A 25079-nucleotide genomic window follows, 5' to 3' on the forward strand; every position below is an offset into this window, starting at 1 on the left:
TTAAGTAGACTCTTGCTGCTTTGTTATAAATATATTATGTACATCCAAAACATGACATTAAAATATTACTCCGTGTTACAGAAAAGATATTAAGGCCTTCTATTATTTACATTAAACAAGCAAGCACCGTTAAAAAAAAAAAATAACCGAAACAAAAAAGCCCCACTCTTCCTTCTGACATACCCTCAAGTCAGAGGGGACACCATGTCTCTTTCCAGTGACCAAGACCCTTTGCAGGGGCTGTGCCCTTCGAAGACATCCTCCGATTAGAAATGTCAGCTCTGGCTGGAATCACACAGGCAGGTGGGGGAAAGGTGGGGGACAGCGGAACCCAGACTCAATCAGGAAATTCTGGCTTCATCTGGCCGGCTGCCCCCAGACCCCTGCTGCACTTTGCCGCCCTTGGGTGGCCAAGCTAGGCTGAAGGTGGTGACTGGGGCTGTCTGTCCACCCAGGCCTTCGGAGTCCAGTCTGCAGGGCCACAGCAGGGTGACGGTCCAGGGACACTCAGCTGTGCCTGGGGGCTCCTAGAGCCCTGCGGGCAGACAGACAGCAACAGGTAAGATGACTCAGTGCCCCGATATCAGCCACGCTGAAGGGCTCCCAGTGGGGCAGGAGGTGGTGGGAGTGTGGGGGGCGGTGAGCTTGTCCTCAGCCCTGGGGATGGCTGAAAGGGCGGGGCTCTTTTTCTTTTTTTGCAGAGTCAGGCTTGGCAGACAGAGCAGCTCAGGTGGCTAGGGAGGGGCCAAGGGAGGAAAAATGAAAAGAAGGAAATGAAAAAAATCAGTGGCTCAAGTATTGTGTCACAAGGAGGGGTGGGTGGGCTGGAGGTGCCCGGGCCCAGCCCAGGAGGTGTCCTCTCCACCTGGAGTGACCAGCGCGAGGAGGCTGGAGTTTGGCAGATGGCTTCAGTTAGGGGGAGCTGGGGAAGGCTGGCAATGAGGTGGTGGCTTGGAGGAGTTATTTGATCTTCTGCGCCCATTTCATGTCATCTGCCCGAGGCTTCTCGCCTGTCAGGGCCTGGATAATGTCCTCCAGGCGTCGCCAGAAGCCCATCTTCTCCAGAGGGTAGTTGAGCCAGCCTGCAGCAGAGACAGGGCAGGGAGGAGTGAGGAGGGGTTGAATGGGAGAGCAACAGAAAGAGCACAGAGAGAGACAGCTGGCCCTGCCTTGGGCAGTGGAGGAACTGGTCTGCAGAGGGCAGGGGAAAAGGGCTGACCAAGCAATCTGGGGATGGGGTCTTCCCATCAATGGGCTGAGGGGCTGCTCAGACATACCTTCAACCCTTCACTCACCTTCTTATTGAGCGCTTACTATATGGCAGACACAGAGGCAGTATTTCCTATCATTTGGCTCTAATTGCCACCTCTTCCAGGAAGCCTTCCCTGACTACCACTTAGCAGCCCTCTAGGCCTTCACCCATCCTTATTTCTTTACCTGTAACCATCCTCATTAATTTGTCACTTCCTTATGTAGTGTTGGTTTTGATCTCCAGCTTCCAACCAGAACCCCATGTTCTTTCACCGTTGATCCTGTTGGATCCCAGGGCCTAGGATGATGCCTGGCATGGTAGGTGCTAAGTGAATAGTCTTATTTCCATTAAATAAGTCTCATAATCTTATTTAATCTGCATTACAGTCTCCTGCCTGAAGCTTGAACTAGGTATTGTTATCAGTCCCATTTTCCACATGAGAAGACTGTCTTGGAGGGCAGTCTCCCAGTTAGTACCTGGCCAAACCAAGACTGATCCCAGCCCTGGCTGAACAATTAAGTGATCTCCTGAACAGCCTAAATTTTACCCCTCCACCTGCTCCTAAAAAGCATGACTTTAGGATGTACAAAAAAATATTATCTGTGGCTCTCAGTTCTGCTTTCAGAAAGGCAAAAACAAAAATCCCTACAAAATACCTGACCAAACTAAACCAAAGCAAAACTGAACTCCTGCTCCCACACCCGTAGGCGTAGCTTGCTGAGTACCCGCTATGTGACAGGCACTTTGCATCTGCCATCTGACCATTCACACTGCAGCCCTGGGAGGTGGTGCGTGAAGGAGTGGCTGGAGCCCCATCTTGTGAATGAGAAAACTGATAACCAGGGAGGCTTGTGAGCCTCTGAAAGTTGCATATGGAGGAGCTGAAGGTTACCCAAGTTGGCCTGACTTAACAGCGCCGTGGTGTACTTAACCTTAAAAAGATACCCGCGGGCCCCGGAACACCTGCTCGCCTCACCTCCTTGGCACTGGCTCCCTGACTGCGCATGGCATGTGGGCCTCCTGACTGCTCCCGGGCGCATGTTCTGGCCTCAGGGCCTTTGCGCTTGCTGTGCCCTCTGCTTGGACTGATCTGTCCTTATTTATCCACAGGGCCCCTCTCACTGTTTTCTATCTCCTTTATAAACAGCCACACCCCGCTCCCCCTGACTCTCTGCTCTTCACCCTGCTTCGTCTGTCCCCATGGCGTCTCTGAAACCTGGACTTTGCCAGCTCTCCTATCCTTCTGGCCCCCACTGCACACCAGCCTCCTCGCTGCTCCTGAAACAAACCAGGCGAGTGTTTTCCTGCCTCCTTCACCTATTGCTCCTGCCGCCTGGAGAGCTCTTCCTCCAGGTCTCATGACTCTCTCCCTCAGTTCAAATGCCACCTTCTCCAGGAGGCCTTCCCTGACCACCTCATTTATAGGGGCAGAGCTCCCTATTTCCGTCTGCTACCCCCTTCTGTGTTATCGTCTTCCTTGGCAGTTAGGACTGTCAGATGTAGTACTCATTGCCTGGGATGTCCCCTCTTAGAATGCCATAAAGGTAGGGATTTTTGTGTTTTGTTCACATAGCAGGTGCTCAGTAAATATTTGCTAGATGATGGGTGGTTGGAATCACAACTCTATGAAGAGGGTGCGTGTATGTCTGTTTTATGCGTGTTCTGAGAGAAAGTTCCTCCAGGACTGCGCCTCCTCCCCCGTGACCTCTGCCTCGACCCTAAGGATGGAGTGGCGGTTGGAGTCGGGGGGGGCAACCCGTCCCCTGCTACCCTGTGAATGCACCTGTGGTGATGCAGAAGTAGGTCTCGTGGGGGGAGACATGATGGATGCGATGGTGTTTGCGGGGCAGGATGACGTGCCAGTCTTGCAGGAAGATGACCCAGCGCGGCAGCCCAAAGTACGTGTGCGACCACTTGTGGATCTGGTTGGTGAAGGTGCTAAAGATGATCAGGCAGAAGACGAAGCACTCCCAGGGGTACAGCTGCTCCAGGACTTCTGCAGGGTGGGGAGAGAGAGGGTGGGTGTCCACAGGCCCCAAATAGCTGTCACATAGGGCGGGGGCCCACTGCCAGCCTGGCCCTCATCCCTTGCCCCTGGGCAGCAAACTTCCCGGGACAGCAGGCACCCTGGCCTCCTCCTAATGTTCCACACGGCCTCCGGCAGGCTCAGACTCTCCTCTGGCCTCAGTCTTCCCTTCTGCTCAGTGGGCAGAATGGGAATAAGCAGAAGTAATGGTTGAGAATACGGGCTTTGGAGTGAGGCAGGGCTGGGAGCAGGTCCCTGCTCTGACATTTCTTGACTGTGTGAACTTGGGTCAGCGACTCTACCTCTTTGCATCTCAACTTCCTCATCAATGAAATGGGAATAAATCTTGGTCCGGATTCCCTAGAAGCAGAGCCTCGCTGAGACAAGGACTCATGTGTATGTGATTTATCTGACTGGGGAGGGGAATCTTCTGAAAAACACCCAGAGGAGTGAGGAAAGCAGGGCAGGGCAGGGGAAGAGTTAAGCAAAGATGGGATGGGCGGGGGGGGGGGGGGGTCTTGTCTCAGCCTGATCCTGGGGGGCGGAGGGTGGATTCTGAAATGCTGACTCCACAGAGTCGGTCCCACTCAGAGGCAGGGGGCTGGTCTTTTGCAGGCTTTTTGGGTCACTGACTTCAGGCTTATCCCAAGGGGAGGGGCGGGACCTGTGCTGGCAGTTCTCAGAAGGGAGCTCATGGCCGCCACCACCACTAAGAGCAGAGGGGAGAGGATGTGGGCGGGAACCATAAACACTTGGCCCATCTCCCCATGGGGGGCTGCTCTGAAGACCAGCAAGGTGTCAAGCTGTTAGAACAAGACCTGGCTCAGAGGAAGGGCTCTTCCCCTACCTTCTCCTGCAATAAGGTCAATGAGGCTCAGAGAGGTGATGGGACTTGCCTTGGGACAAGTTTCCTTCCCCAAACAGGTAGGACAGAGCTCTGAACTCAGGATTGAGTTTGCAGGCTATGTATACTCTTTCCACTAAGCCCAGGCAGCAAGATCAGAAGCCCCCAGGGCCAGGCAGGTGAATTCAAATGAACAAGGTGGAGGTGGGGGGAAGGTTAGGACTGCAGGGAGCAGTGGGGACTGCAGCAAACTGGAGAGTGTGCATCTTGTCTAAGCGGGACCCCACAGCTCAGCTCCGGCCCAGTGCAGCCAAGTGGGAGCCAGGACCCAGGTCGGATTGTTCAAGAGAAGCTGGAAACACAAATCTGTATGTCAAATATCCCAACTTTACACGAGGGCAACTAACTAAACTTTTATAACACTGAGGGGCCAAACAGCCACATGAGCTATGGGAGGCTCGTGGGACGGGTGCGCATCCACTTGTCCCCGAGGGCTCCCTGGAGGTCCCCCTGCCCCAGCCGGCATGCTTACCTGGGCTCCTGGTGCGGAACTTGTAGGCCATGTTTAACAGAGGCAGCAGCGTCAGCAGGCAGTTGTCCCCGTTGGTCTCGATGAAGTCGTGCCGGGTGATGGCTGTTGGGTCGATGTGATGCTCCCGGAACGGCCGGATGAAAGCCTGGGTGAGGTGGGGGGATGGGAGAGGGCACAGAGCCGCCCAGTCAGCCCCTCTCCCTGACCTCCTGCACATACACCCCGCGCGGGAGCGCCTCCTCGTCTCTGGCATGCCGCCCCAGCACAGCACTGCTGTGGGTCCCTCCAGCCTTCAGGCTCTGGGTCTAGCAGCTTTAGCAGAAGATGGATGGAAATGACCTGGTGGGGACCTCCGGCTGGTACTGCCCTTCCATGGGCCTCAGTCTCCGGACCTGGGCTATGGACAGGGGGTTGGCGACAACCTCCACCCTCCTCTCCTACCCTGAGGCAATTGAGGAGGCCCCTTACACTACTGACAGGCTGGGCCCTTTCTTTCTTTCCAGTATCCAATCCCTCCTTCTGGTAAGAGCCTCTGCTTCTTCTCTTAGTCCCAGCTGCTCCAATCAGGCTGCCTCCTCGGCTGGCCCAGCCAATCAGAGCGCCCCATTCCTCTGGCCACAGTGACTGGCTGTGTGACAGCCACGTGATCCAAGTGAAGCCAATGGGGATGAGCTGTGGGACTGCGGTCCTAACTATGGGAAAGGGGGCGGTCTCTGGGGAGCGCTGAGCTGGGAGGACGGCCGTCGAGGCAGTGGACGGCCATCCCGGCCACCTTCCCAGGGGAGAGCCCGCGTGAGAGTACAGCCAGCGGAGGGCAAAGCAGACACAGACGTGGAGAGGGTCGGGGTCCAGAGAATACGGTCTGTTCGTCCTACTGGACACAACCACGCCCTTACTTGGCTTCTAAAAGTTTTAGTTCACAGATCAGTACCTTTCTGTGGTTAAGTGTGTACCAGATTTTCTGTCGCAATCAAAACATCTGACTGACACCAGATAAAGTTCAATGAAAAGGAACAGTGAGGTGCAGCAGGGCAGGCAGAGGAGAACAAGATGTGGTGTGGTCCCCAAGTTCAAGGGGGTCCAGTGAGGTGGACATGTATCAAAGCTCTCTGTCCCAGGCCTGATGCTTTGGCGTCCAGGAAATCCCAGGGGATTCCTTTTCTGGTCTTGAAGGCGGGGGAGGCGGGGTCAGGCTGGAACCACGGTTCCTATCTTACGGATAGGGAAATGGGCTCAGAGAGGAAAGGAGACTCAGCCCAGGTCAGACAGTCCCACCTCCTCCTGGAGGAGACAGGCTGGGCTTCAGGGCTGGGCCAACATACGCACCTTCCCCACGATTGGCAGCTCCACGGAGCCCCAGGTGTCGGCTCCCCAGTGCACCAGGCCGGACAGGAAGTCAGCAAGCAGAGCCCCTGCCACTGTGGACAAGAGGAGGGTGAGCCGGAGGTGGGGGGGACAAGAGCACGTCCCTGCCCGCTCCCCGCCCCAACTCAGGAAGTCACTCACTCACTCATTCACGTTAGGGTGCTCCCTTCTCTCCTTGGGACACTTTGCTCCCTGTGAATGGAGCTGCAGTCTGTGCCCCTTCACTTGATCGTCCCCAGGGAGAGGCGGGCCTCACCGGCCAGGTGAGCCTGGAAGAGTATACTGGGCTCAGCTTGCCCGGCCTTTCCCGCTAGGAGCCTGCTGACCCCTTCTCTCGGACCCACAGTCGCCCCACTCTTCTCCAGTGCTGCTGGTGATAGACGGCAAGGTCATTCCGGGGTTTGGTGCCCAGAAGGAACTGAGGTCCAGACAGAAGCCACACCCCCGCAACCCAGCTTTTACCAATTGTCAATGTGATCATTTGGCCCCCAGCAGCCTTTTCAGAACAAAGACCCCTCAGAGTCCCCCCCAAACCACTTGCTCACGCGAGGGTTCAGTATATCCAGAGGGTAAGCGCTGTTACGCCTGGACTCACAAGCCAGCTGTCACTCGCCGGCTGTGTGACACTGGGCGTGTTCCTTAACCTCTCTGCGCCCGTTTCCTCCAGACGGATGAGAACGAGGAGGATTAAAAAAGAACACGGCAGCTATCGTTTATTGAATACTTTTTCTCAGTGCCAGACATGCTCGATCTTCACGAATTCTCACCATCTATCAGAAGCTGGTACCATCTTTATTTTTACTTTATAGAGGTGGAAACTGACGCTTGGAGGATAGAAGTAACTAGACTAAGGTCGCACACATGGCAAGTGGCAGACCTGGGCTCTTAAGCTACCTTGGGGTCCAAATAGAACTCGGTAGATGTACCACGACATTGTCCACATGGGGAAACCAAGGCAGAGTGGCCAGCCCACTGCCCGAGGTGACACCCCAGCACCACCCCATCCTGCTCCCCACCGCCTGCGTCTCAACCCTACTGGCATATTCCCCTTCCCTTACACCTCCTTACAAGCCTCTGGGTCTCTGCACTTGCTCTTCACCCTGCTGGAACATTCCTTCCCAAAATGTAACACAGCTCACTCCCTCACTTCCTTCAGATCTTTGCCTCAAAGGTCCCCCGAGGACACCTGATCTAAAACCGTAACCACCCCCATCTCCCAGCATTTCCTCTCTTCTTCTCCAAGCACCTATCACCTTGGACTTCACTTCTGTTTACTGTCTTCCCCTATAAAAATGTCAGCTCCACAAAGTCAGGAATTTTCATTTTTTGTTTATGGCTGCATCCCACTTCTCTGCACACAATATGGGTCGGTAAACATCCGTTGAATGAGTCGATGGGAGGCGCTAAGTACAGTCTGTAGTGCAGAGGGAGCCCTCAATACTATTGTTATCTTTGCTTTTATTCAGTCATTTAGTCCATAAAGGCGGCATTCTGCAGGGACCTACTGTGTGCCCAGCGCTAGAGCCAGAGATGCATCGGACATTGGCTGGGCTCATGTCATTGGGACAGAGAGATAAGCGGCAGGGGGATTTCCCAGGTGGTACAGTGGAGAGGAATCTGCCTGCCAGTGCAGGGGACACGGGTTCGGTCCCTGGTCTGCGAAGATCCCACATATGGCAGGGCAACGAAGCCTGGGTGCCACAAGCAGAGAGTAGCCCCCGCTCGCCGCAACTAGAGAAAGCCCGCGCACAACAGTGAGGACCCAGCACAGCCGAAAATAAAAGAAAGAAAGAAAGGACAGGGTGAGGAAGGGGTGACACTGCCTGGGGGCCGCGCTGGGGAGGGGAAGCCATGCCAGGGCTCTAAGGCCAGTGCACGGGCCTGGGCAGCCGTGCTCCTCAGGGGCGGTGCAGGGGGGCGGGCTGGGCTGGGGAAGGGGCTGGCGAAGGCTGGGAACCCAGGGCTTTTGCGCTCGCTGCTCCTCTATCCGGTACCCCACCCCCTCCCTGAGACCCCTGAAGGGCTGGCTCCTCCTCCGTCTTCTAGCTCAGAGTAAACATCACGGAGCCCCGGCTAAAGCCGTCCTCCCAGGCAGGTGCTCTCGGTCACGTCTCCTTGCTTGCACTGCTCACCATCTGAGGGGACAGCCTCGTTTATTTTCTCCACTTCTTGGATGAGCCAAGGGGCTCAGGGGGGTTGAACCCTGAGGGGCGGACCTGGTTTGAGAAGAGGTTCGTCGACCAGTCTCCAAACCCAGCACCCTTTCATGCCCGTAAACTGCGCCTCAGGAGGTCCAGGGGCATTAACAGAGCCCCTGCTGCATACCACAGGATGCTGGGTGCACACGGCCTTGTGTCTACACAAGGGGATGGCGGCACTGTGGCCAAGCTGGGGGAGCTAGACCCAGAGTCGGAGGCACTGCTGTAAGACCGTGGGCAAACGCCTCGCCTGCTCTGGGCCTCAGCGTCTTCACTTTGCCAGCGAAGGGTCAGCGGAGGTGCCCCCATCCCGTCAGCGTGAACTAACGCTGCCTCAGGAGAACACAGCCCTCCAGCAGGCTCCCTCATGGCGCCGCTTCCCTCCTCACCCTTGTTCCATGCAACCACCAGCCTGCTTCCCATAATTATACATTGGTTTTGCCAATTCTGAAACTTCACGCAGATGGATCCTTATGGGATGTGCTTTCTTGGGTCTAGCTTCCTTCACTAGTGTAATGCTTCTAGAGGCATCCATGTGGTTGTCTCAGGAGTTTATCCTTTTCATTGCCAAACAGTATTCCACCACCTGGATGTACCACAGTGCATTTATCCATTTTGCTGGTGTACAACGAGGCTGTTTCCAGGTTGGGGCTGGAATGACTCAGCTCCTGTGAACTTCCATTCACAAGCCTGTGTGAGGACATATGCCCTCATCTTCTTTGGGTAAAGACATCAGCTATCTACCTACCTATCCATCTACCCACCCATTTCCTTATATATTTTTACTTGATATTTATTGAGCACTTATAGTTACCAGGCCCTGTGCCAGCACCTTAAATGTTTTATCTCTCTTAATCCCTAAACTGTACCAAGGCCAGTCCTAAGCCGGTTACAGATCTCATCTCCTTAATCGTCCTAAGCACTTAATCCTTACAGATGATGTGTGCGTGGTAAGTCGCTTCAGTCATGTTCGACTCTTTGCGACCCCACGGACTGAAGCCCGCCAGGCTCCTCTATCCGTGGGATTCTCCAGGCAAGGATACTGGAGTGGGTTGCCATACTCTCCTCCAGAAAATCTTCCCAGCTCAGGGATCAAACCTGCGTCTCTTATGTCTCCTGCATTGGCAGGCAGGTTTTTTACCACCTGAGAAACTCCTTACAGATGATAATGATAATAAAAACCATATTAGAAAAATGTTTTGTAACCACAGTTAACACTAGGGTGCTTCCTGTGTGCTGGGTCCTTTGTCAAAGGTGTTAAAAAAGTGTATTATTGGGTATATAAATCCCCACAGATTAAACATGTGCTGTGCAGTGACCTCTCTCCAAGGGGAGTAACAATACGAAAGGGAGGTGGTGAGAAACCTGACAAACACCACTTGAGCCCGGTGGTCAAGGTCAACGTCACGGTGACAAATCATGCTGATAGTACATATCCTTGCGATAGATGGTGATGAAAATGGCACTTGACCTCTGGGCTCTTCCTCCCCAGGACACACAGCCCACTAAGAAAAACACTAGACAAATCCCGGCAGACGAGCATCCCACAAGACACCAGCCCTCCTCCAAACTGTACGGGTCACTGAAAACAAGGAGGATCCAAGACACTCACAGCTCAGGAACCTCAAGGGACATGACAACTAAACGTGATGTGGGATCGTGGATGGGATCCTGGGATAGAAAAAGGGCAGTAACTACAAATTAAGGACATCCGTATATGCTGCTACCTTACAATGGATGACCAGCAAGGACCTACTGCACACAGCACAGGGGACTCCGTCAGTGAGTGGCAGCCGGGATGGGAGGGGAGTGTGGGGGAGGAGGATGGTACGTTCGGCTGAGCCGCTCCGCTGTGCTCCTGAAACCATCACAACGTTGTCAACTGGCTATCTATCCTCCAACATAAAACAAAAAGTTAAGAAACAACCAACCAACAACCAACCAAACAAAAAAACCCAAGAGACCACATAGTTCCATTTACATGAGATACCCAAACTATGAGAATCTACTGATACAGAAAGATCGGTTAGGACTTAATGGCTAAGAGGTACAGGGCTTCTTTGCAGGGTGATGCAAGTTCTAAAGTTGACTGTGGTGATGATCAGGTAACTTGGTAAATTTACTAAAATCTACTGAATTGTGCACTTTGTATGGGCGAACGAAATATTGTGTGAATGATATGTCGACAAAGCTGTTACCTAAAAAAATTTTAAAAGCTGAAAAAAACTTAAGGACCTCTGAATGAACTATGGACTTAACTTCATAATAATGTATGCATATTGGTGCATTCATTGTAACACACATATGATACTAATATGAGGTGTACTAATAAGGGGGAGCTGGGGCCAGGGCTTGTATGTGAACTTGCTGTACTATCTGCTCATTTCCTGTAAATCTAAAGCTGTCCTAAAAAAGGAAGTCCATTAAAAAAAAAAGAGTACTATCTCACTTCATGTCCACTGTGATGGGCTCTACCACATCCCACTTGCCAGAGGAAGAAGTGAGACCTGGAGGGTAAGGAGAGGTCAGGGCTGCTGGTCGGTGGGCAGAGACCAGAGAGAGGGCTGTTCCTGACGACGCTGAGCCTTCACGTCCAGATCTGAGACAGGAACAGTACTTATGTCACTTAAGTACCATCAGCTAATAAAAAGGGAATGCGGGTCCTAAGGGCTTCCCAGGTGACCAGGGGTCAAGAATCCGCCTGCCAGTGCAGGAGACACAAGAGACGCAGGTTCCATCCCTGGGGCGGGTAGATCCCCTGGAGAAGGAAACGGCAACCCACTCCAGCATTCTTGCCTGGGAAATGCCATGGACAGAGGAGCCTGGCGGGCTGCAGTGCACAGGGGTGAAAAAAGTCACACAAAGGAGCGCTGGGCACACACTGCAGGTCCTCGGGACATAGTAAGCGTCCTCCCAACGTGGCCAGTTAGTAGTTAAACACCGCTCCCCTCTCGGAGCCTCCGTGGTGTCATCTGTCTAGTGACCAGCCCCTGGCCTTTTCTGGCTGCCCAGCAGGGAGGAGGGACATGGGCTTTACGGAGATGCCAGGAATTATTTTTGGAGAGAGAGAGTCCTGTCCCCGCCGCCATGAGGAAATGGCTCTGTGCTCTATAGGCCGTGGCCATTTCCAGAGCAGCGAATCCAGGCCTCCAGGCCTGCTGCCCAAGTCCTCTTTAACGGGGGCAGGGCTGGCAGAGGCGGGCACACAGAAGCTTCTTTGTCCCAGGGCTGGTGCCAGCGCCTGGTGGCTGGCTCACCCTGGGGGAGGCCTGAGCCTGGTCACTACCCTGCCTGCAGGATACGGGGCCAGGCTAGGAGACCATGATGACTCACCCCAGCTACCCTGACTCACCCTGAGACCCTGAGACAGCCCCCGGAGCCTCCATTTCCCCACAGGCCACGTGCTGGGACTTCCCCGCCCCGCCCACCCTGAGGCCTGGTATGGAGACAGGGCTGAGACAGAAACAGACCCCACTGAGGGCTGGTCACTACCGTGTGTTGTGTGTGTGTGTTTAGTCGCTCAACTGTGTCCGACCCTCGGTGACCCCATGGACTGTAGCCCACCAGGCTCCTCTGTCCATGGGATTTTCCAGGCAAGAATACTGGAGTGCCTTGCCATTTCCTCCTCCAGGGGATTGAACCTGCACTGCAGGCGAATTCTTTCCCGGATGAGCCATCAGGGAAGCCCTGGTCCCTCCGGTCCTGGGGCCAAATCCTGTCTTTACCACCTTTTGGCTCAAATCCAGCAGAGACTCCTCCAGGAGGCTCCTCCTCCAGGGCAGACTCCTGACCGTGAGGCCGGCCACGACCGACCGGACCCGAGGCCCTGTGACTACTGACTCACTGCTGACCTCTGCACTCACCGTGCCTTCAGCCTGGAACCCCCGCCCTCCTTTGTCTGCCAGGAATTTCTACTCCCTCCTTCGGGCACCAGCTCACCACCCCCACATTTTCCCTCCTCGTTCCCCAAGTGCAGCAAACCGCTCAGGGCTCCCTCGGCCATTCCTGGGTCACTCATCCGCGGCGGCCAACGCCGTCCTTGTGCTGAAGACCTCCAGGCGGGCAAAGCCGACGGTCCCCTCGTGGCCCCGTCTTGCTGCTCTGCGTGGTGGCTGTTCCTCGCTGACCCCCAAGTCTTCTGAAACACCTTTTCGTCTAGGTCTGTGCGACCCCGCCCGGCTCCCCATCTTCCCTCTTGGCTGGCTCTTCCTCCTCTTCCCGCCCTGGAAACCCTGGGGGTCCCAGGCCTCTACTCTGTTCTCACAGAGCAGCCCCAGGGGCCCTCCGCCAGCACCTGGGCTTCGAACAGCGTCTCTCCTCCCGGGACTCCCGGATTTCCGGTTCCGGTTTCCTGCTGGAGGCCTTCCAGCGGCCGCTCCTTCCGGGCTGTTGGCGGCCTCTCCCCTCAGGCTGCCGACCCCTCTCCCTCTCACCGCCACAACCAACCTGTCAGCACCTTCTGGCAGCTCACCCTTCACAGCGCACCCGGCTCTGACGACTTCTCACCACCTCCGCTGCCCTTCTGCGGTCTGGACCACCACCTTCGCCTCCCCTCCAGCCCTCCCTGCTGCATCAGATGATGTCGGCTCCAAGGGGAAAAGGTCAGTTTTCATTCCAATCCCAAAGAAAGGCAATGCCAAAGAGTGCTCAAACTACCGCACAATTGCACCCATCTCACACGCTAGTAAAGTGATGCTCAACATTCTCCAAGCCAGACTTCAGCAATATGTGAACTGTGAACTTCCAGATGTTCAAGCTGGTTTTAGGAAAGGCAGAGGAACCATTGCCAACATCCGCTGGATCATCGAAAAAGCAAGAGAGTTCCAGAAAAACATCTATTTCTGCTTTATTGACTACCCAAAGCCTTCGACTGTGTGGATCACAATAAACTGTGGAAAATTCTGAAAGAGATGGGAATACCCACCTGACCTTTCTCCTGAGAAACCTGTATGCAGGTCAGGAAGCAACAGTTAGAACTGGACATGGAACAACAGACTGGTTCCAGATAGGAAAAGGAGTACATCAAGGCTGTATATTGTCACCCTGCTTATTTAACTTATATGCAGAGTACATTATGAGAAACGCTGGGCTGGAGCGTTTCTGGAATCAAGATTGGAATCAAGCTGGAATCAAGACTGCTGGCAGAAAAATCAATAACCTCAGACATGCAGATGACACCACCCTTATGGCAGAAAGTGAAGAACTACTAAAGAGCCTCTCGATGAAAGTGAAAGGAGAGTGAAAAAGTTGGCTTAAAGCTCAACATTCAGAAAACTAAGATCATGGCATCCGGTCCCATCACTTCATGGAAAATAGATGGGGGAAACAGTGGCAGACTTTATTTTTGGGGGGCTCCAAAATCACTGCAGATGGTGACTGCAGTGATGAAATTAAAAGATGCTTGCTCCTTGGAAGAAAAGTTATGACCAACCTAGACAGCATATTAAAAAGCAGAGACATTACTTTGCCAACAAAGGTCCATCTAGTCGACTATGGTTTTTCCAGTAGTCATGTATGGATGTGAGAGTTGGACAGTGAAGAAAGCTGAGTGCTGAAGAATTGATGCTTTTGAACTGTGGTGTTGGAGAAGACTCTTGAGAGTCCCTTGGACTGCAAGGAGATCCAACCAGTCCATCCTAAAGATCAGTCCTGGGTGTTCATTGGAAGGTCTGATGTTGAAGCTGAAACTCCAATACTTTGGCCACCTGATGCGAAGAACTGACTCCTTGAAAAAGACCCTGATGCTGGGAAAGATTGAAGGCGGGAGAAGGGGACAACAGAGGATGAGATGGTTGGATGGCATCACTGACTCAATGGACATGAGTTTGGGTAAACTCTGGGAGTTGGTGATGGACAGGGAGGCCTGGCATGCTGCAGCTCATGGGGTTGCAAAGAGTCGGACACGACTAAGCGACTGAACTGAACTGAACTGGCTCCAAGGGGACAATCACCAGTGGCTTCTCACGGCTTGTAGAATAAAACTCCAAGTCAGACCATAGCCTTTAAAGCCCCGCACGGCTGGTCCCCACTGGTCTCTGAGCTGCCCCGAACTACTTTTCCTTTGGTCATCTTCTCCAGCCACACTGGCCTCCTTTCTCTTCTCCAAGTGTTTGGGGCTCACTCTGCCTGGAGAGAACCCCGGAGAGAACCCCTTGCCCAGCTCCCTCACTGCCTGCAGGTCTCTGTGCAAACGTTACTTTTCCAGAGAGACCATCCCTGACCTCTTACCTATCATCTTCCCTGCCAGTTTCCGCCAATCTTGACTTTGCCACCCAGGATGGCATCATCTGTCTGTATTTATTAACTGGGCACCTTTTCAAGCCTTCTGGCTCCTTGGCTTTCTGGGGCCTGCCAGGGGCACCAGAACCCCTGGGAGATAGCAGCAGGCTAGAGGTGGCTTCTGTAGGCTGGCACAGTGCCCTTCCTTCCGGCGTGTCAACACAGAAATCAGGGTGGCTAATTAAATCGATCAGGAACTGTGCAAATACTGCTATCAGGGGATTGTTGGCTGTTATCAGTCCAGAGGCAAAGGTGTTTGGTGGAAGAGCTTAGCTGATAAGCAGAAATCTCCTGACCCCAAGGCTGGAAGATCTGGCCCCAGTGGGGGTGGGGTGGGGGGAGGTGGTGACTATGCGGGGTGCCCAACCTCTTGGCTCACTCAACCCACTCGGGGGCTCTAGTGCCATGGGTCCTTTGCCCAGATTGGGCCAGCCGCTGAGAACACGCTCTCCCTCCTAGTGCAGGCCATACAGTCCTTGCTCAGGGAGTCTGCGGTGTAGGAGCTGGGCAGGTCTGGATACACCAAACCAGACCCCGCTGCTGCCCGACAGGCAAACCACCCGGGCCCCAGAGCACGTGATCGAAGCTGTCTCGCCTGTTGCCACCTACAGGTCAGAGCCCAGGGCGGGGCCTGACACATGGTGGTGTTTGTTGTCGTGTAGTCGTTCAGTCGTGTCCGACTCTAGCAACCTCATGGACGGCAGCCCGCCAGGCTCCTCTGTCCATGGAATTTCCCAGGCAAGAACACAGGAGTGGGTTGCCATTTCCTCCTGCAGGGGATCTTCCGGACCCAGGAATCGTACCCGCGCCCCTTAGGTCTCCTGTATTGGCAGGCAGGTTCTTTACCACTAGTGCCACCTGGGAAGCCCTTGGCATGCAGTAGTCTCAGGAAATATCCACAGTTAAACTGACCATTGAGAGGCAAGCTCTGGGCCCCAGGGAGGGAAATGTTGGGCGGTTCCCCCTCCCTACCTCGACCCAGTCGCTGCTCTCTCAGCAGGGATGCATCTGGCCCTCACAGTGGCCCCAGCCAGCAGGAACTACGAGCAGCCTCCCTTTCCAGATGTGGCATAGAGGCTCAGAGGTGTAACGACACTTGCCCAAGGCCACAGAGCCTGGGAGTGCCAGAGCTGATGTGAGTCCAGGATGTAGCGGTCTGCTTGTGATCACCCCTAGATGGGGTGTCGGGGCTCACGCTGTCAACACCCCTCCCTTGCACATGCTGCTCCGAGGCAGAGAGGCCGGGGGTGCCGGTCCTTCTAGCCCCTGGACAGAGGGGGCATTCCTGGCTCCTGTGGGCAGGGCCCGGCTCCTCAGCACTAATGGGTTACCCTCCTTCCCTCCAGCTGGTCCGGCCCCCCAGCACATGCCCACTCCTACCGCAGACTGATGGCTCAATTAGCAGGCCCGAGTGCTACTGGCCTGGGTGGCCAGAAGGCTTTTAATGAGACCGTGGAAGCTGAACACTTGGGGCCGGCCGGCTGGACCAAGGGCCCAGCGGCCGCCGAGCCTGGGTGGGGGGACAGACAAGCACTCGAGTCAGAGGGGAGAGCAGGGGGCAGAGTGCGGACAGGAAGGAATGACGTCACCCCAGGGCCCGAGTCAGAAACTCTGTCGTGCTCTCCGTTTTGAGGGGTGACTCCAGCCGGTCCCCACTCTAAGGCTCGGTCTCCTGCTCTGGATAACGATGCCAACGATGGCAGTGCCCATCGCCCAGGCCGTGGACGCATGAGGACTGGCTGATGGAAACCACTCGGCAGGCACCAACGTGTGCAGCGCATCCATTCATTCACTCACTGATTTGGTGAGTATTTACAGAGCACCTACTGTGTGAGGCATCACGTCTGCGGACACAGCAGCAAAGAGGCACAAGTCCTGACTCTCAGGGAGAGGATGTGTGAGTGGGGGAGGCAGGGGACAAACGAAGAAACAGAACATAGGACAGAGTGGGGTGCAGGGTGCACGGCAGGGCTGCTGTTGCTGAGGGAGGTGCTCCCTGTGGGGGAAGAGGCAGTGAGCCACGCAGGGCTCCGTGGGCAGAGTTCATGTCTAACGGCGCCCGGGAGGCACAGCGAGGAGGCTGGTGTGGCAGAAGCGGGCTGAGCCGACGGGAGGAGGGAAGTGACGGCAGGAGGGATGGGGGCCAGGCGGTGCTGAGGAGCTGGTGTTTTGTTCTAAGTAGACCGGGGACAACAGGTCATCGGTGTGAGCTCATGGGGGATCCTATGGGATCCTCCTGGCTGCCTGTGGACAGTGGAGGGCTGAGGTGGAGGTGGGGAGGCCACGGAGGAGGCTTCTGCCATAGTCCAGGCCGGAGGACGGTGCTGGACCAGGGAGGGGATGGTGGATGCTGGATACAACTCGAAAGCAGAGCCAGGAGACTTCCTGATGGTGCGGATGTGGAGTGACAGAGGGGAGGAACTGAGGATGAAGCCCAGGTCTCTGGGTCAAGCAAGGACACAGCTGCCACCTCTGTGCGATGGGAGACAGGGTCCCCACAGCCTGAACCCCATTCCTGTGCATGCATGTACACACACACGGGTGTGTGAGTCGCCATCAGAATGGCGCAGACACTAGGTAGGTCTCTGGCCCCTGGGGAAACCGAGGCAGGCAGCGGGGCTGCGGGGACTCACCCACGCCCAGCATCACGAGGGGCGTTTGCTCCCAGCGGGCCAACAGCAGGAGGTGGACCACGTTGTGGGCGATGAGGCTGAAGCACAGGACCACACAGCACCACTCCTGGAAGCGCTTGCCTGCGGGCAGAAGGGGCGAGAGTGAGTGCAGGGCGGCGGGCCAAGGCCGCGGGATCAAGGATCAGAGCCAGGCGGGGCGGTCCCGGCGGGGGCGGGGGGGGGGGGGGGGGCGCTCTCTGACTGTGTTCCATGAGTCTGCAGTGCAGACTGCAGGCTGAATGCAGGGACAGCCTGCCCATTTCACAGAGTGTCACTGAGGCCCAGAGAATGGAACAGGTCTGTCCAACGTCACATACTCCAGGCCGGCTGTGTTAAACCAAGCCCTTCTGCGCATAGGCCTGCTGCCCACGAGGCTGGCCTTACACGTGCTGAGTCTTTGGCAGACAGAACCGGAACGCTGGTCTTGTGGGCCCCTTCGGGCTCTCTTAATGAGCTTCTTTTTTTAAAAATTCTCATTATTCCATCACCTGCCCCCTTCCGGTAGGCAATTATTTGGAAGTGCTACAAACAGCTTTTAATTATGCACATTCAGACCCTGCCCCACGTCCATCAAGTGAGGCTCCAGGCAATGAGTCAGGAATTCAGGAGAAACTGACCATGGTTATCACTTCCATGGCTCCAGCCACAGGGCTGATGAGGGGGTCTCAAGCTCTTAACATCTCCAGGGGCTGGACAGGTGGTTTGAAGCAGTGAGTTGGGCTGGGTGGGGAGAGTGGGACACCATGGCACATGTACCCTTCCTAAAGCACTAGGCACTAACTGGCTGACTATTGCCAGGACAGGGAGTGTGGGCCCAGGGAGGTCAGACCCTCTAATTCTCAAGAGGAGCCAGAAATCAGGATGCAGGTGTGAAACCACCTCTATAATTCTGGCACGTATTTTTAATATCCTGTGGGCTGGGACAGGCTGATTTCACTCAACTGCAGCTTTGTTGAACGTATCGAAACATTGAGAATAACCTCAGTGTCCACTGCCTGGGGAATCAGACAAGTTAATTTGGTTTACAGTGTTTCTGTTGCCAGGCAAAAAGCCTGGGTGACTGTTCCGATGTGGCTGATGGAGGGACTGGATATTCAGGACAAACTGGTAAGTGCAAACAGCAAAGTGCCAAACATCCATTTACGTAAAAAAAGAGAAAAAACAAACAACTGTAGAGTTAAGACTGTCTTTTCGCCTCCTTTTGAATTTAAAACTTATGAATGCGATATTTCAGCAAAAATCTCATAATTATAAATTAAAATTTAAAAACGCCAAAGGAAATAAAAACACCGTATGGGCGACACAGCATGTGACATGGCCCCCAGGAACAGTTTTCTCAGGCAGCTGGTCTCAAGGACAAATCTCTTGCAGATCTCTCCGTGCAACCTCCACCTCCAGGAAGCCACCCACGATTCCTCCTTTAATGCCTGGGATCCCTGACCACGGGGCCCATCATGAGAAACTCTGCCTGCATAACATCCCCCCTCCCCTCCCTCAATGTCAGCTCAGGAGGCCTAGAACGTGCCTGCCTTGCACAGCAGGGCCCCGGCACGCGTTGGTGCTTAATAAATGCTTGTGGAATAACAAATTCCTAACTGCGATCCTAGAGGAAAACTGCCAGGCTATGCTTCTGGGAACCCTTCACTGAAGCACTGCATGACAGGGAACGGGCTCAGAGAGAGAACGGGCCTTGTCCAGGCTGCAGAGAGCGGACTGCGCTCCGAGCCAGAGCCAGAACTTCCGCCCTGTGAGAAGACCAAGGCTCAGAGTGGGCAGAGGACACGCCCAGGGTCGCATCCCTTGTACAGATGGGGACCTTGGGGCCCAGACAGGGCCAGGATCCTCAAGGCTTCACACGGCGGCAGTTGCAGAAGCCCCTCGCCGCCCACTCCGCAGTCAGGGGCTGCTTCCTTGGCACCACGGGGCCCTGCCACCCCAGTGGCCCCACCTGGGGTCACCATGACGCGACCCTGAAGGGCTTTCCCTTTCGTGGCTCTGGTCTGTGGCTAGGATGGGGGGCTGAGAAGCAGGAAGCCAGGAGGGCCAGTGGTCAGGGACGGGAGATTCCTCAGTATAATCTGCTGCCCCCAGCCTGCAGCGCCAGCAATGAGATTAAGTGACAGGAGCAATAACCAGGCCAATCGCCAGGTGGGTACAGGGTGCAGGCCACGCTAGAGACTCTGCAGACCCGCTCGCTCTGTCTTATCTCATTTACCTATCTAGGGCCGCACTTCAGTCTTTCCCAGCACCAGGGTCTTTTCTAAGCATGAGATGGTTGGATGGCTTCGCATCACTGACTCAATGGACCTAAGTCTGAGCAAGCTCTTGGGAGGTGGTGAAGGACAGGGAAGCCTGGGGTGCTGCAGCCCGTGGGGTGGCAAAGAGTCGGACACGACTGAGCGACAGAACAAACGGCTGCACTGGGTCTTCTTGGCGACACACAGGCTTTCTCTGGTTGTGGGGTGCGGGCTCAGCTGCCCTGTGGCGCATGGGATCTTCCCGGAGCAGGGATCAAACCCACGTCCCCTGCACTGGCAGGCATATTCTTACCCACTGTAATACCAGGGAAGGCCCTCCCGCTGCCATATTTTGCTCTTAGTTGTTTTTTTTTTTCAAAAAGGAGCTGCACTTAAAAAAAAAAACCTTAAATTCCTATTTTCCTGCTTCCTTTAAGAACACAGGCTCTGGCCACCCCAGGTCTGAGCCCCCCTCAGATGGGGGCAGAGCTCCCGGCTCACCCCAGCCCTCTCTCCTCCCTGCGGCCTCATCCTGGGGGGCTTCCCCTGGTGGAGTGCTGGCCAGGCCCCTGCAGTCATCTGGGTTTTCAAACCTGAGGCACAGTCTTTCATTCAAGTCTGTGTGCCTCGAGGGAGGAACTGTGTGATCCCACTGCTTGGATGAGGAAACTGAGGCTCAGCAGGTAAAAACCAAGAGCTGGGTTTGGATCCTGTGCCTGTAAGTGGGATACCTTAGCCTGGATGTTTGGGGCTGTCCTGATTCCAAAGGTAGCCCAACTCTCTCCCCTTGCCACGGACAACGTCCTGAAATCTGAATATTTTCCCATCTAAACTGTCTCTCTAGGCTCTGGGATCTGGAGTCTTCTGCAGAACAGTGCCTCAACTATGACCCAGAAAAAACACATCTATCATAACAAGCGGCATTCACGGAGCACCTCTTACATACCAGGTACACTGCCAGGGAGGATCCCAGCCAGCGCGGCCTGCCGTACCCCAAACGCTGGGGGCTCTCTGCCCCGACCTTCAGAGGGGGAAACTAGGCCTGGAGAGGTGAGGTGGCCGAAATCCCTCAAGAGTCACCAAAGTCAACATGGACAGTTAGCCGGGCTGGGACTGCACAGTCAAGGGGTCTAAATGGTGTCACGTCACAGATGGGCAGGCTGAGGCCAGGGAGGGGAAGGCGTTTCCTCCGGAGAGAGGGCTCGGGCCGCCCCTGGCACAGTGCCAGGCCTTGTTTCCCTAAGCCAGCCCCTGGCTTGACCACGATCGGGGCCAAGGGACACAGGTGATGCCTCTGGCCTGGGGAGGGGCCGAGCTGGCGTGTGGTGGCTGTGCCCGGCTGGCAGGGGCGGGGCGGGGGGCACCTCTGCCTTCCTGGGGACAGGTCACAGCCGGAGGCCTGGCACCGGGCCCGGCTTTTCTGGTTTCAGTCAGACGAGCCCTGGAATCTGCCCTTAAGGTGGGTCCGGGGCCACTAGGAGACCCTCGGCCTCAGGGAGGTGGGGGGACAGGAGGTAGCGGGGAGGCAGGGCCCAGAGAGATGCAGAGGAAGACAGACATACAGACGGGGGAGAACGGCATCAGAGACACAGAGGTGAGAGGCAGGGAGAAGAGGCGGGAAGAGACGGGGGTCTCTACACACACGGAGACGGAGAGAACGAGTGTGGCCAGAGAGGGAGAGACAGACACGGCAACGAGGGAGACAAGCCGGGCCAGGAGTGTGACAGACCAGCCTGGCCAGGAGGGGCCTCAGGAGGCCCTCTGGGGACAGAGCCCAGCTCAGCTCCAGGACAGCAGGCCAGGACCCCCACCCGGCACCCCCCACCCACGCTGAGTGCCTGTGTCCCACAGGCCGGGGGGGCTCCGGGGACCCGCCAAGATCCACCCCTGGAGCTGGCGTATCCACATAGCCAGAGGTCAGCTGGTACCTGACAGGAAGCGGGACACCCGCCTCACCTCCGGGCATGCCCGTGAGGCTGGGGTAGGCCTGCCCAGCCTGCCCACCCTTCACCAAAGCTCACCTAGCAGAGGGTCTGCAGAACCCACACTTGGACCCTCTACGGCTCCCAGGCCCCAGGCGCGTCCTCGGGGCAGACTCTCAGGGTCCAGGGGATCAGGCAGAGGCTCTTCACCCTAAGCTGCCCCGATCAGACCCCTCACGGCTCCCAGCCGACACTAGGCCCACCGTGTCTGGTGCCAGCCCTGCGGGCATGTTGCCCTGCCGCCCTGGAACACGGGCCCCCTCCCACACCCCCACCCTGGGCAGGCTCACCACCATAGCGAAGATTCAGAACACGGAAGCCAGATCGCCCGCCAACAGTGTTCAGGTTCTGGCCCTGCTAACTCTGTGTGACCGTGACCATCACTCTTTGCTAAGCCTCAGGGAAGGTCTTAAAGACGGACAGGGTGCAGCCACTCCAGGCCAGCCAAACATGTGGTGTCCCTGGCAAGGCTGACCTTCCCCTCTGGTGGGCAGAAGCAAGCCGAGTCCCAGGCAGGACAAGTGCTGGGAAGAGCACGTGTGCGGGGGTGGGCTATGAGGAGGCTACAGGGGTCTCGGTTTCCTCCCCTGTAAAATGGAGTTAATACCAGGATGCCCCGAGACAACTGTAGGGAGGCTGAAATGACAGCGTAGGGAGGAAACGCCCAGCACACAGTCAGGGACCAATAAATGTCAGCTATGTTAACTGCCTGATTATTGCTGCCAGCTGTCACGGTACCAACCTACCTCTGGCCCCGTGAATCTCAGGAATTCAGTCCCGGAACCCAGAACCCTTTGTGACTCTGCCCTGGCTCCTTCTGCTCCAGCCCATGGGCCGCCTCAGTCTCCCTCGAACACTTCAGACTTGCTCCTGACCTCAGGGCCTCTGCACTTGTTACGTCTGTGTCCCTGGTCTGGACCAATCCTTCCTCAAATATCTTCTGGCGTCCCTCCCTTCTGGTCTTGGTTCAAATGTCACCTGCTCAGGGAGGCCTTAACTGCCCCCCCTAAAATGTGACTGTCCCCAACTTCTCCCTTTTCGGCTATTTGTTCCGCAGCACTTGCCACCACTGGGCAAGTAAGCTATTTCTCTTATTTACTGGGTTTACGAAAGCCCAACTCTGTTTTCCCTGTTTTGTTCACCACTGTTCCCCCACGGCCTAGAACAAGGACTGGGACAAGGGTCCCAGTGCTCAATATGTATTCAGCCTGGTTCCTTACTTTATAGGCCAGGCCCAGAGAGATGGAGGTGCTTCCCCAAGGTCGAGGGACAGAGGCAGGCAGACGGAGGCCTGTGGAATTTAGGGAAGCCAGTGTCTTTCTGCTTCACTCCCCGCTCGAGGCACTCCCCTTGCCCCACCCAAACTCCAAGTCGGGAGTAGACAAGGCCTCTGATTGCAGGTTTGGGGCACCAGGAGACTGTCTGCACCCTTAAATCCCTGAGGGGCTGTCCTTCAGACGGCGAAGGGCACTTGGGGAAACCAGAAGTGGACAAAGATGCAGTCATGGTGGAATGAGAAGTGGGGGTCCACAGGGGCAGCTCAGAACACCCTTATGATTTCCATGTCTGCAGGGTTTACTTGAGTGGGTGGAGCTGGACACCAAAGGAGGAGGCCTCTGAATCTTACCCTGGATTTCCAGGTGGTGAGCCTGAGGACCACAGGGATGAGGCAGCGTACCCCAAGACTCACAGGAAAGGTCGGGCTATTGCATTAATAATAGAGATTGCCCGTTGTATGCCAGGCACAGCACAAGATGGATGATCTCATTTCCCCTCCCCAGTGACACTAAGGAACAGATAAGCTTTATCATGTACCCATTTTAGAGGTGACGAAACTGAGGCTCAGAGAGGGCCAGCCCCTTGGCCCAGGTCACACAGTTAAGAAGCGGAGTCAGGATGCTAAGTCCAGGCTGCCCCAGGGAGCACAGGAGGTTTTAGGTCCACAAGCTGGGTGCTGCAGGAACAGGTTGAAGACACTATGGCATCATGGGCCAGGTGCCCAAGTTAGGTATGAAAAAAAAAACACAAACCAGACTCAGAACATGAAACTGCAAATCCAGAAAGGCCTCTGGTGACCTAGGACTCAACGAGAAAGCAAAGGGCCCAAGGTCACACACACAGCTATGGCAGAGACGGTATGTAAACCCTGGTCAGTCAGGGCGGAAAGCCAAAGGTGGTGGTGGACTCGTTCTCACCCCAGGCAAGGGCTGTCTATGCGTGGTGTCCCCGTCCCTCTGCCACGGGCAAAAGGAAAGATGTCAGAATGTTTAACAAATAAATAAAGCTGGATGAGAGCTGGACACCCAAGCACAGGGGCCTCCCAGTCACCTGACTCTGGAGTTCTCAAAGGCAATTCCTTAACCCCTGGGGACACTTGGCTCTGCTGGGGCCTGGCAATGAGATTCGTGAGGCTCAAGTGGAAGTCAGAGAAGGGGGTGGAGGTCGGTGCTTGCTGGAGCAGAAACGGTAGGCCCAGCAGGAAGACACTGGGACCTTGTCCTGGGGGCAGAAGCAGAGCAGGGTCTCTAAGTTTGTGGTCTGGTCTGTGGACACCCCCAAGTCCCTATGGAGGAGGTTCATATAAACATCTACATGGGGGAGAGGAAATGGCTGGGTCTGGGGCTTAAATTTTGAGAGAAAGGTTAAACTGGAAGGTGTGCAGGGAGGGCCCTTACCACCCAGAATTTCAAAATACAGCGTGACAGTTAATTCGGGGGGTGCGGGCGGAGGGATGAGGGTCTGTAAGCTGAAGCTATAAGTCGAGGATGGGGCTTTGGAGGAAGGGCGTCTGGGGCACTCGGTGCCTGGGGCCCCCTGAGCTGAGGTTCCCAGAGCAGACCTGATATGTTCAGATTTGTGGGGTGAAGCCACTACAGCCCAGGGACCCGGGAGGGGGGCAGACAGGGCCCTAGGGTGTGAAATCTGTATCTGGGGAACCTGGGATAGGGTGTGACGCTTACGGGGGCGGGGGGGGGGGGGTTGGGGATGGCAGTGCATGTCGCTGAGGGGGGTGCCTTCGGCTTGTGGTCTTGGCGTGGTCGCGGGGATCCCGGGCTAGGATTGGGATCCGACAGCGTGATGGGAGCTGTCCGTAGCCCGAGGAGTTGATATGGCAGCTCCTTGATCTGGGGGGCTGTCTTTGCATCCAGAAAGCCCCGTGGCTGGGGTTCTGGTTTGCGCTTGGAAGGGGCGCTGGGGTGGGGTCCCCAGACTTAGGGGCGCTACTTGCAAGTTAGGAGCAGCGGCTGGAGCTCTGCATCGGGGCCTGAGGCTGGGGTTCCGATCCAGGGGACCTGGGATCGCGGCCCCGCAGCTCAGGCTGGCTGGTGGCTGCGGGCCGGGAGGGGGGCCCGGAGGTCCTACCTGGGGAGTAGAGCGCGGCCAGCTCGCGGGCCCCGGCGTGCTGCGCGCCCCAGCGCCGGCAGGACGCCGCCTCATCGTCTTCGAGTTCCGGCTGCTGGCCCGGCCCATCTTCGGCGCCCGCCATGGCCCCTCGCCCGGCCAGCCCGGTGCGCTCCGCTGGCGGCGGCGGCGGCGGCGGCAGGGCCGCGGAATCGCGGCGAGATCACGCCGCCCAATGACTGCCCGGCCCGGGGTGCGGCCGCGGCGCCGGCGGGGGACCTCGCCAGGCCGCGCGTCACAGCCAATGGGGGCGTGCGCCGGGGGCAGCGCCAGCCAATCAGCGGCCGCCG

General features: G+C 56.1%; 1 protein-coding gene across 1 annotated transcript; it reads right to left on the reverse strand.

The window, feature by feature from the left end:
* On the reverse strand, positions 1 to 24993 carry LOC122682110 (plasmanylethanolamine desaturase). Its single transcript, XM_043884866.1, has 6 exons — positions 24751 to 24993; positions 17130 to 17249; positions 5981 to 6072; positions 4655 to 4799; positions 3036 to 3248; positions 1 to 1082 (listed from the first exon to the last, which is right to left on the reverse strand). The coding sequence occupies exons 1-6, from the start codon at positions 24872 to 24874 to the stop codon at positions 961 to 963; spliced, it is 816 nt and encodes a 271-aa protein (XP_043740801.1). The 5' UTR covers positions 24875 to 24993; the 3' UTR covers positions 1 to 960.
* Between the last annotated feature and the right edge of the window lie 86 nt (positions 24994 to 25079).

The sequence above is a fragment of the Cervus elaphus genome, chromosome 23, assembly GCF_910594005.1.
Source record: "Cervus elaphus chromosome 23, mCerEla1.1, whole genome shotgun sequence".
Lineage (NCBI taxonomy): Eukaryota > Metazoa > Chordata > Mammalia > Artiodactyla > Cervidae > Cervus > Cervus elaphus.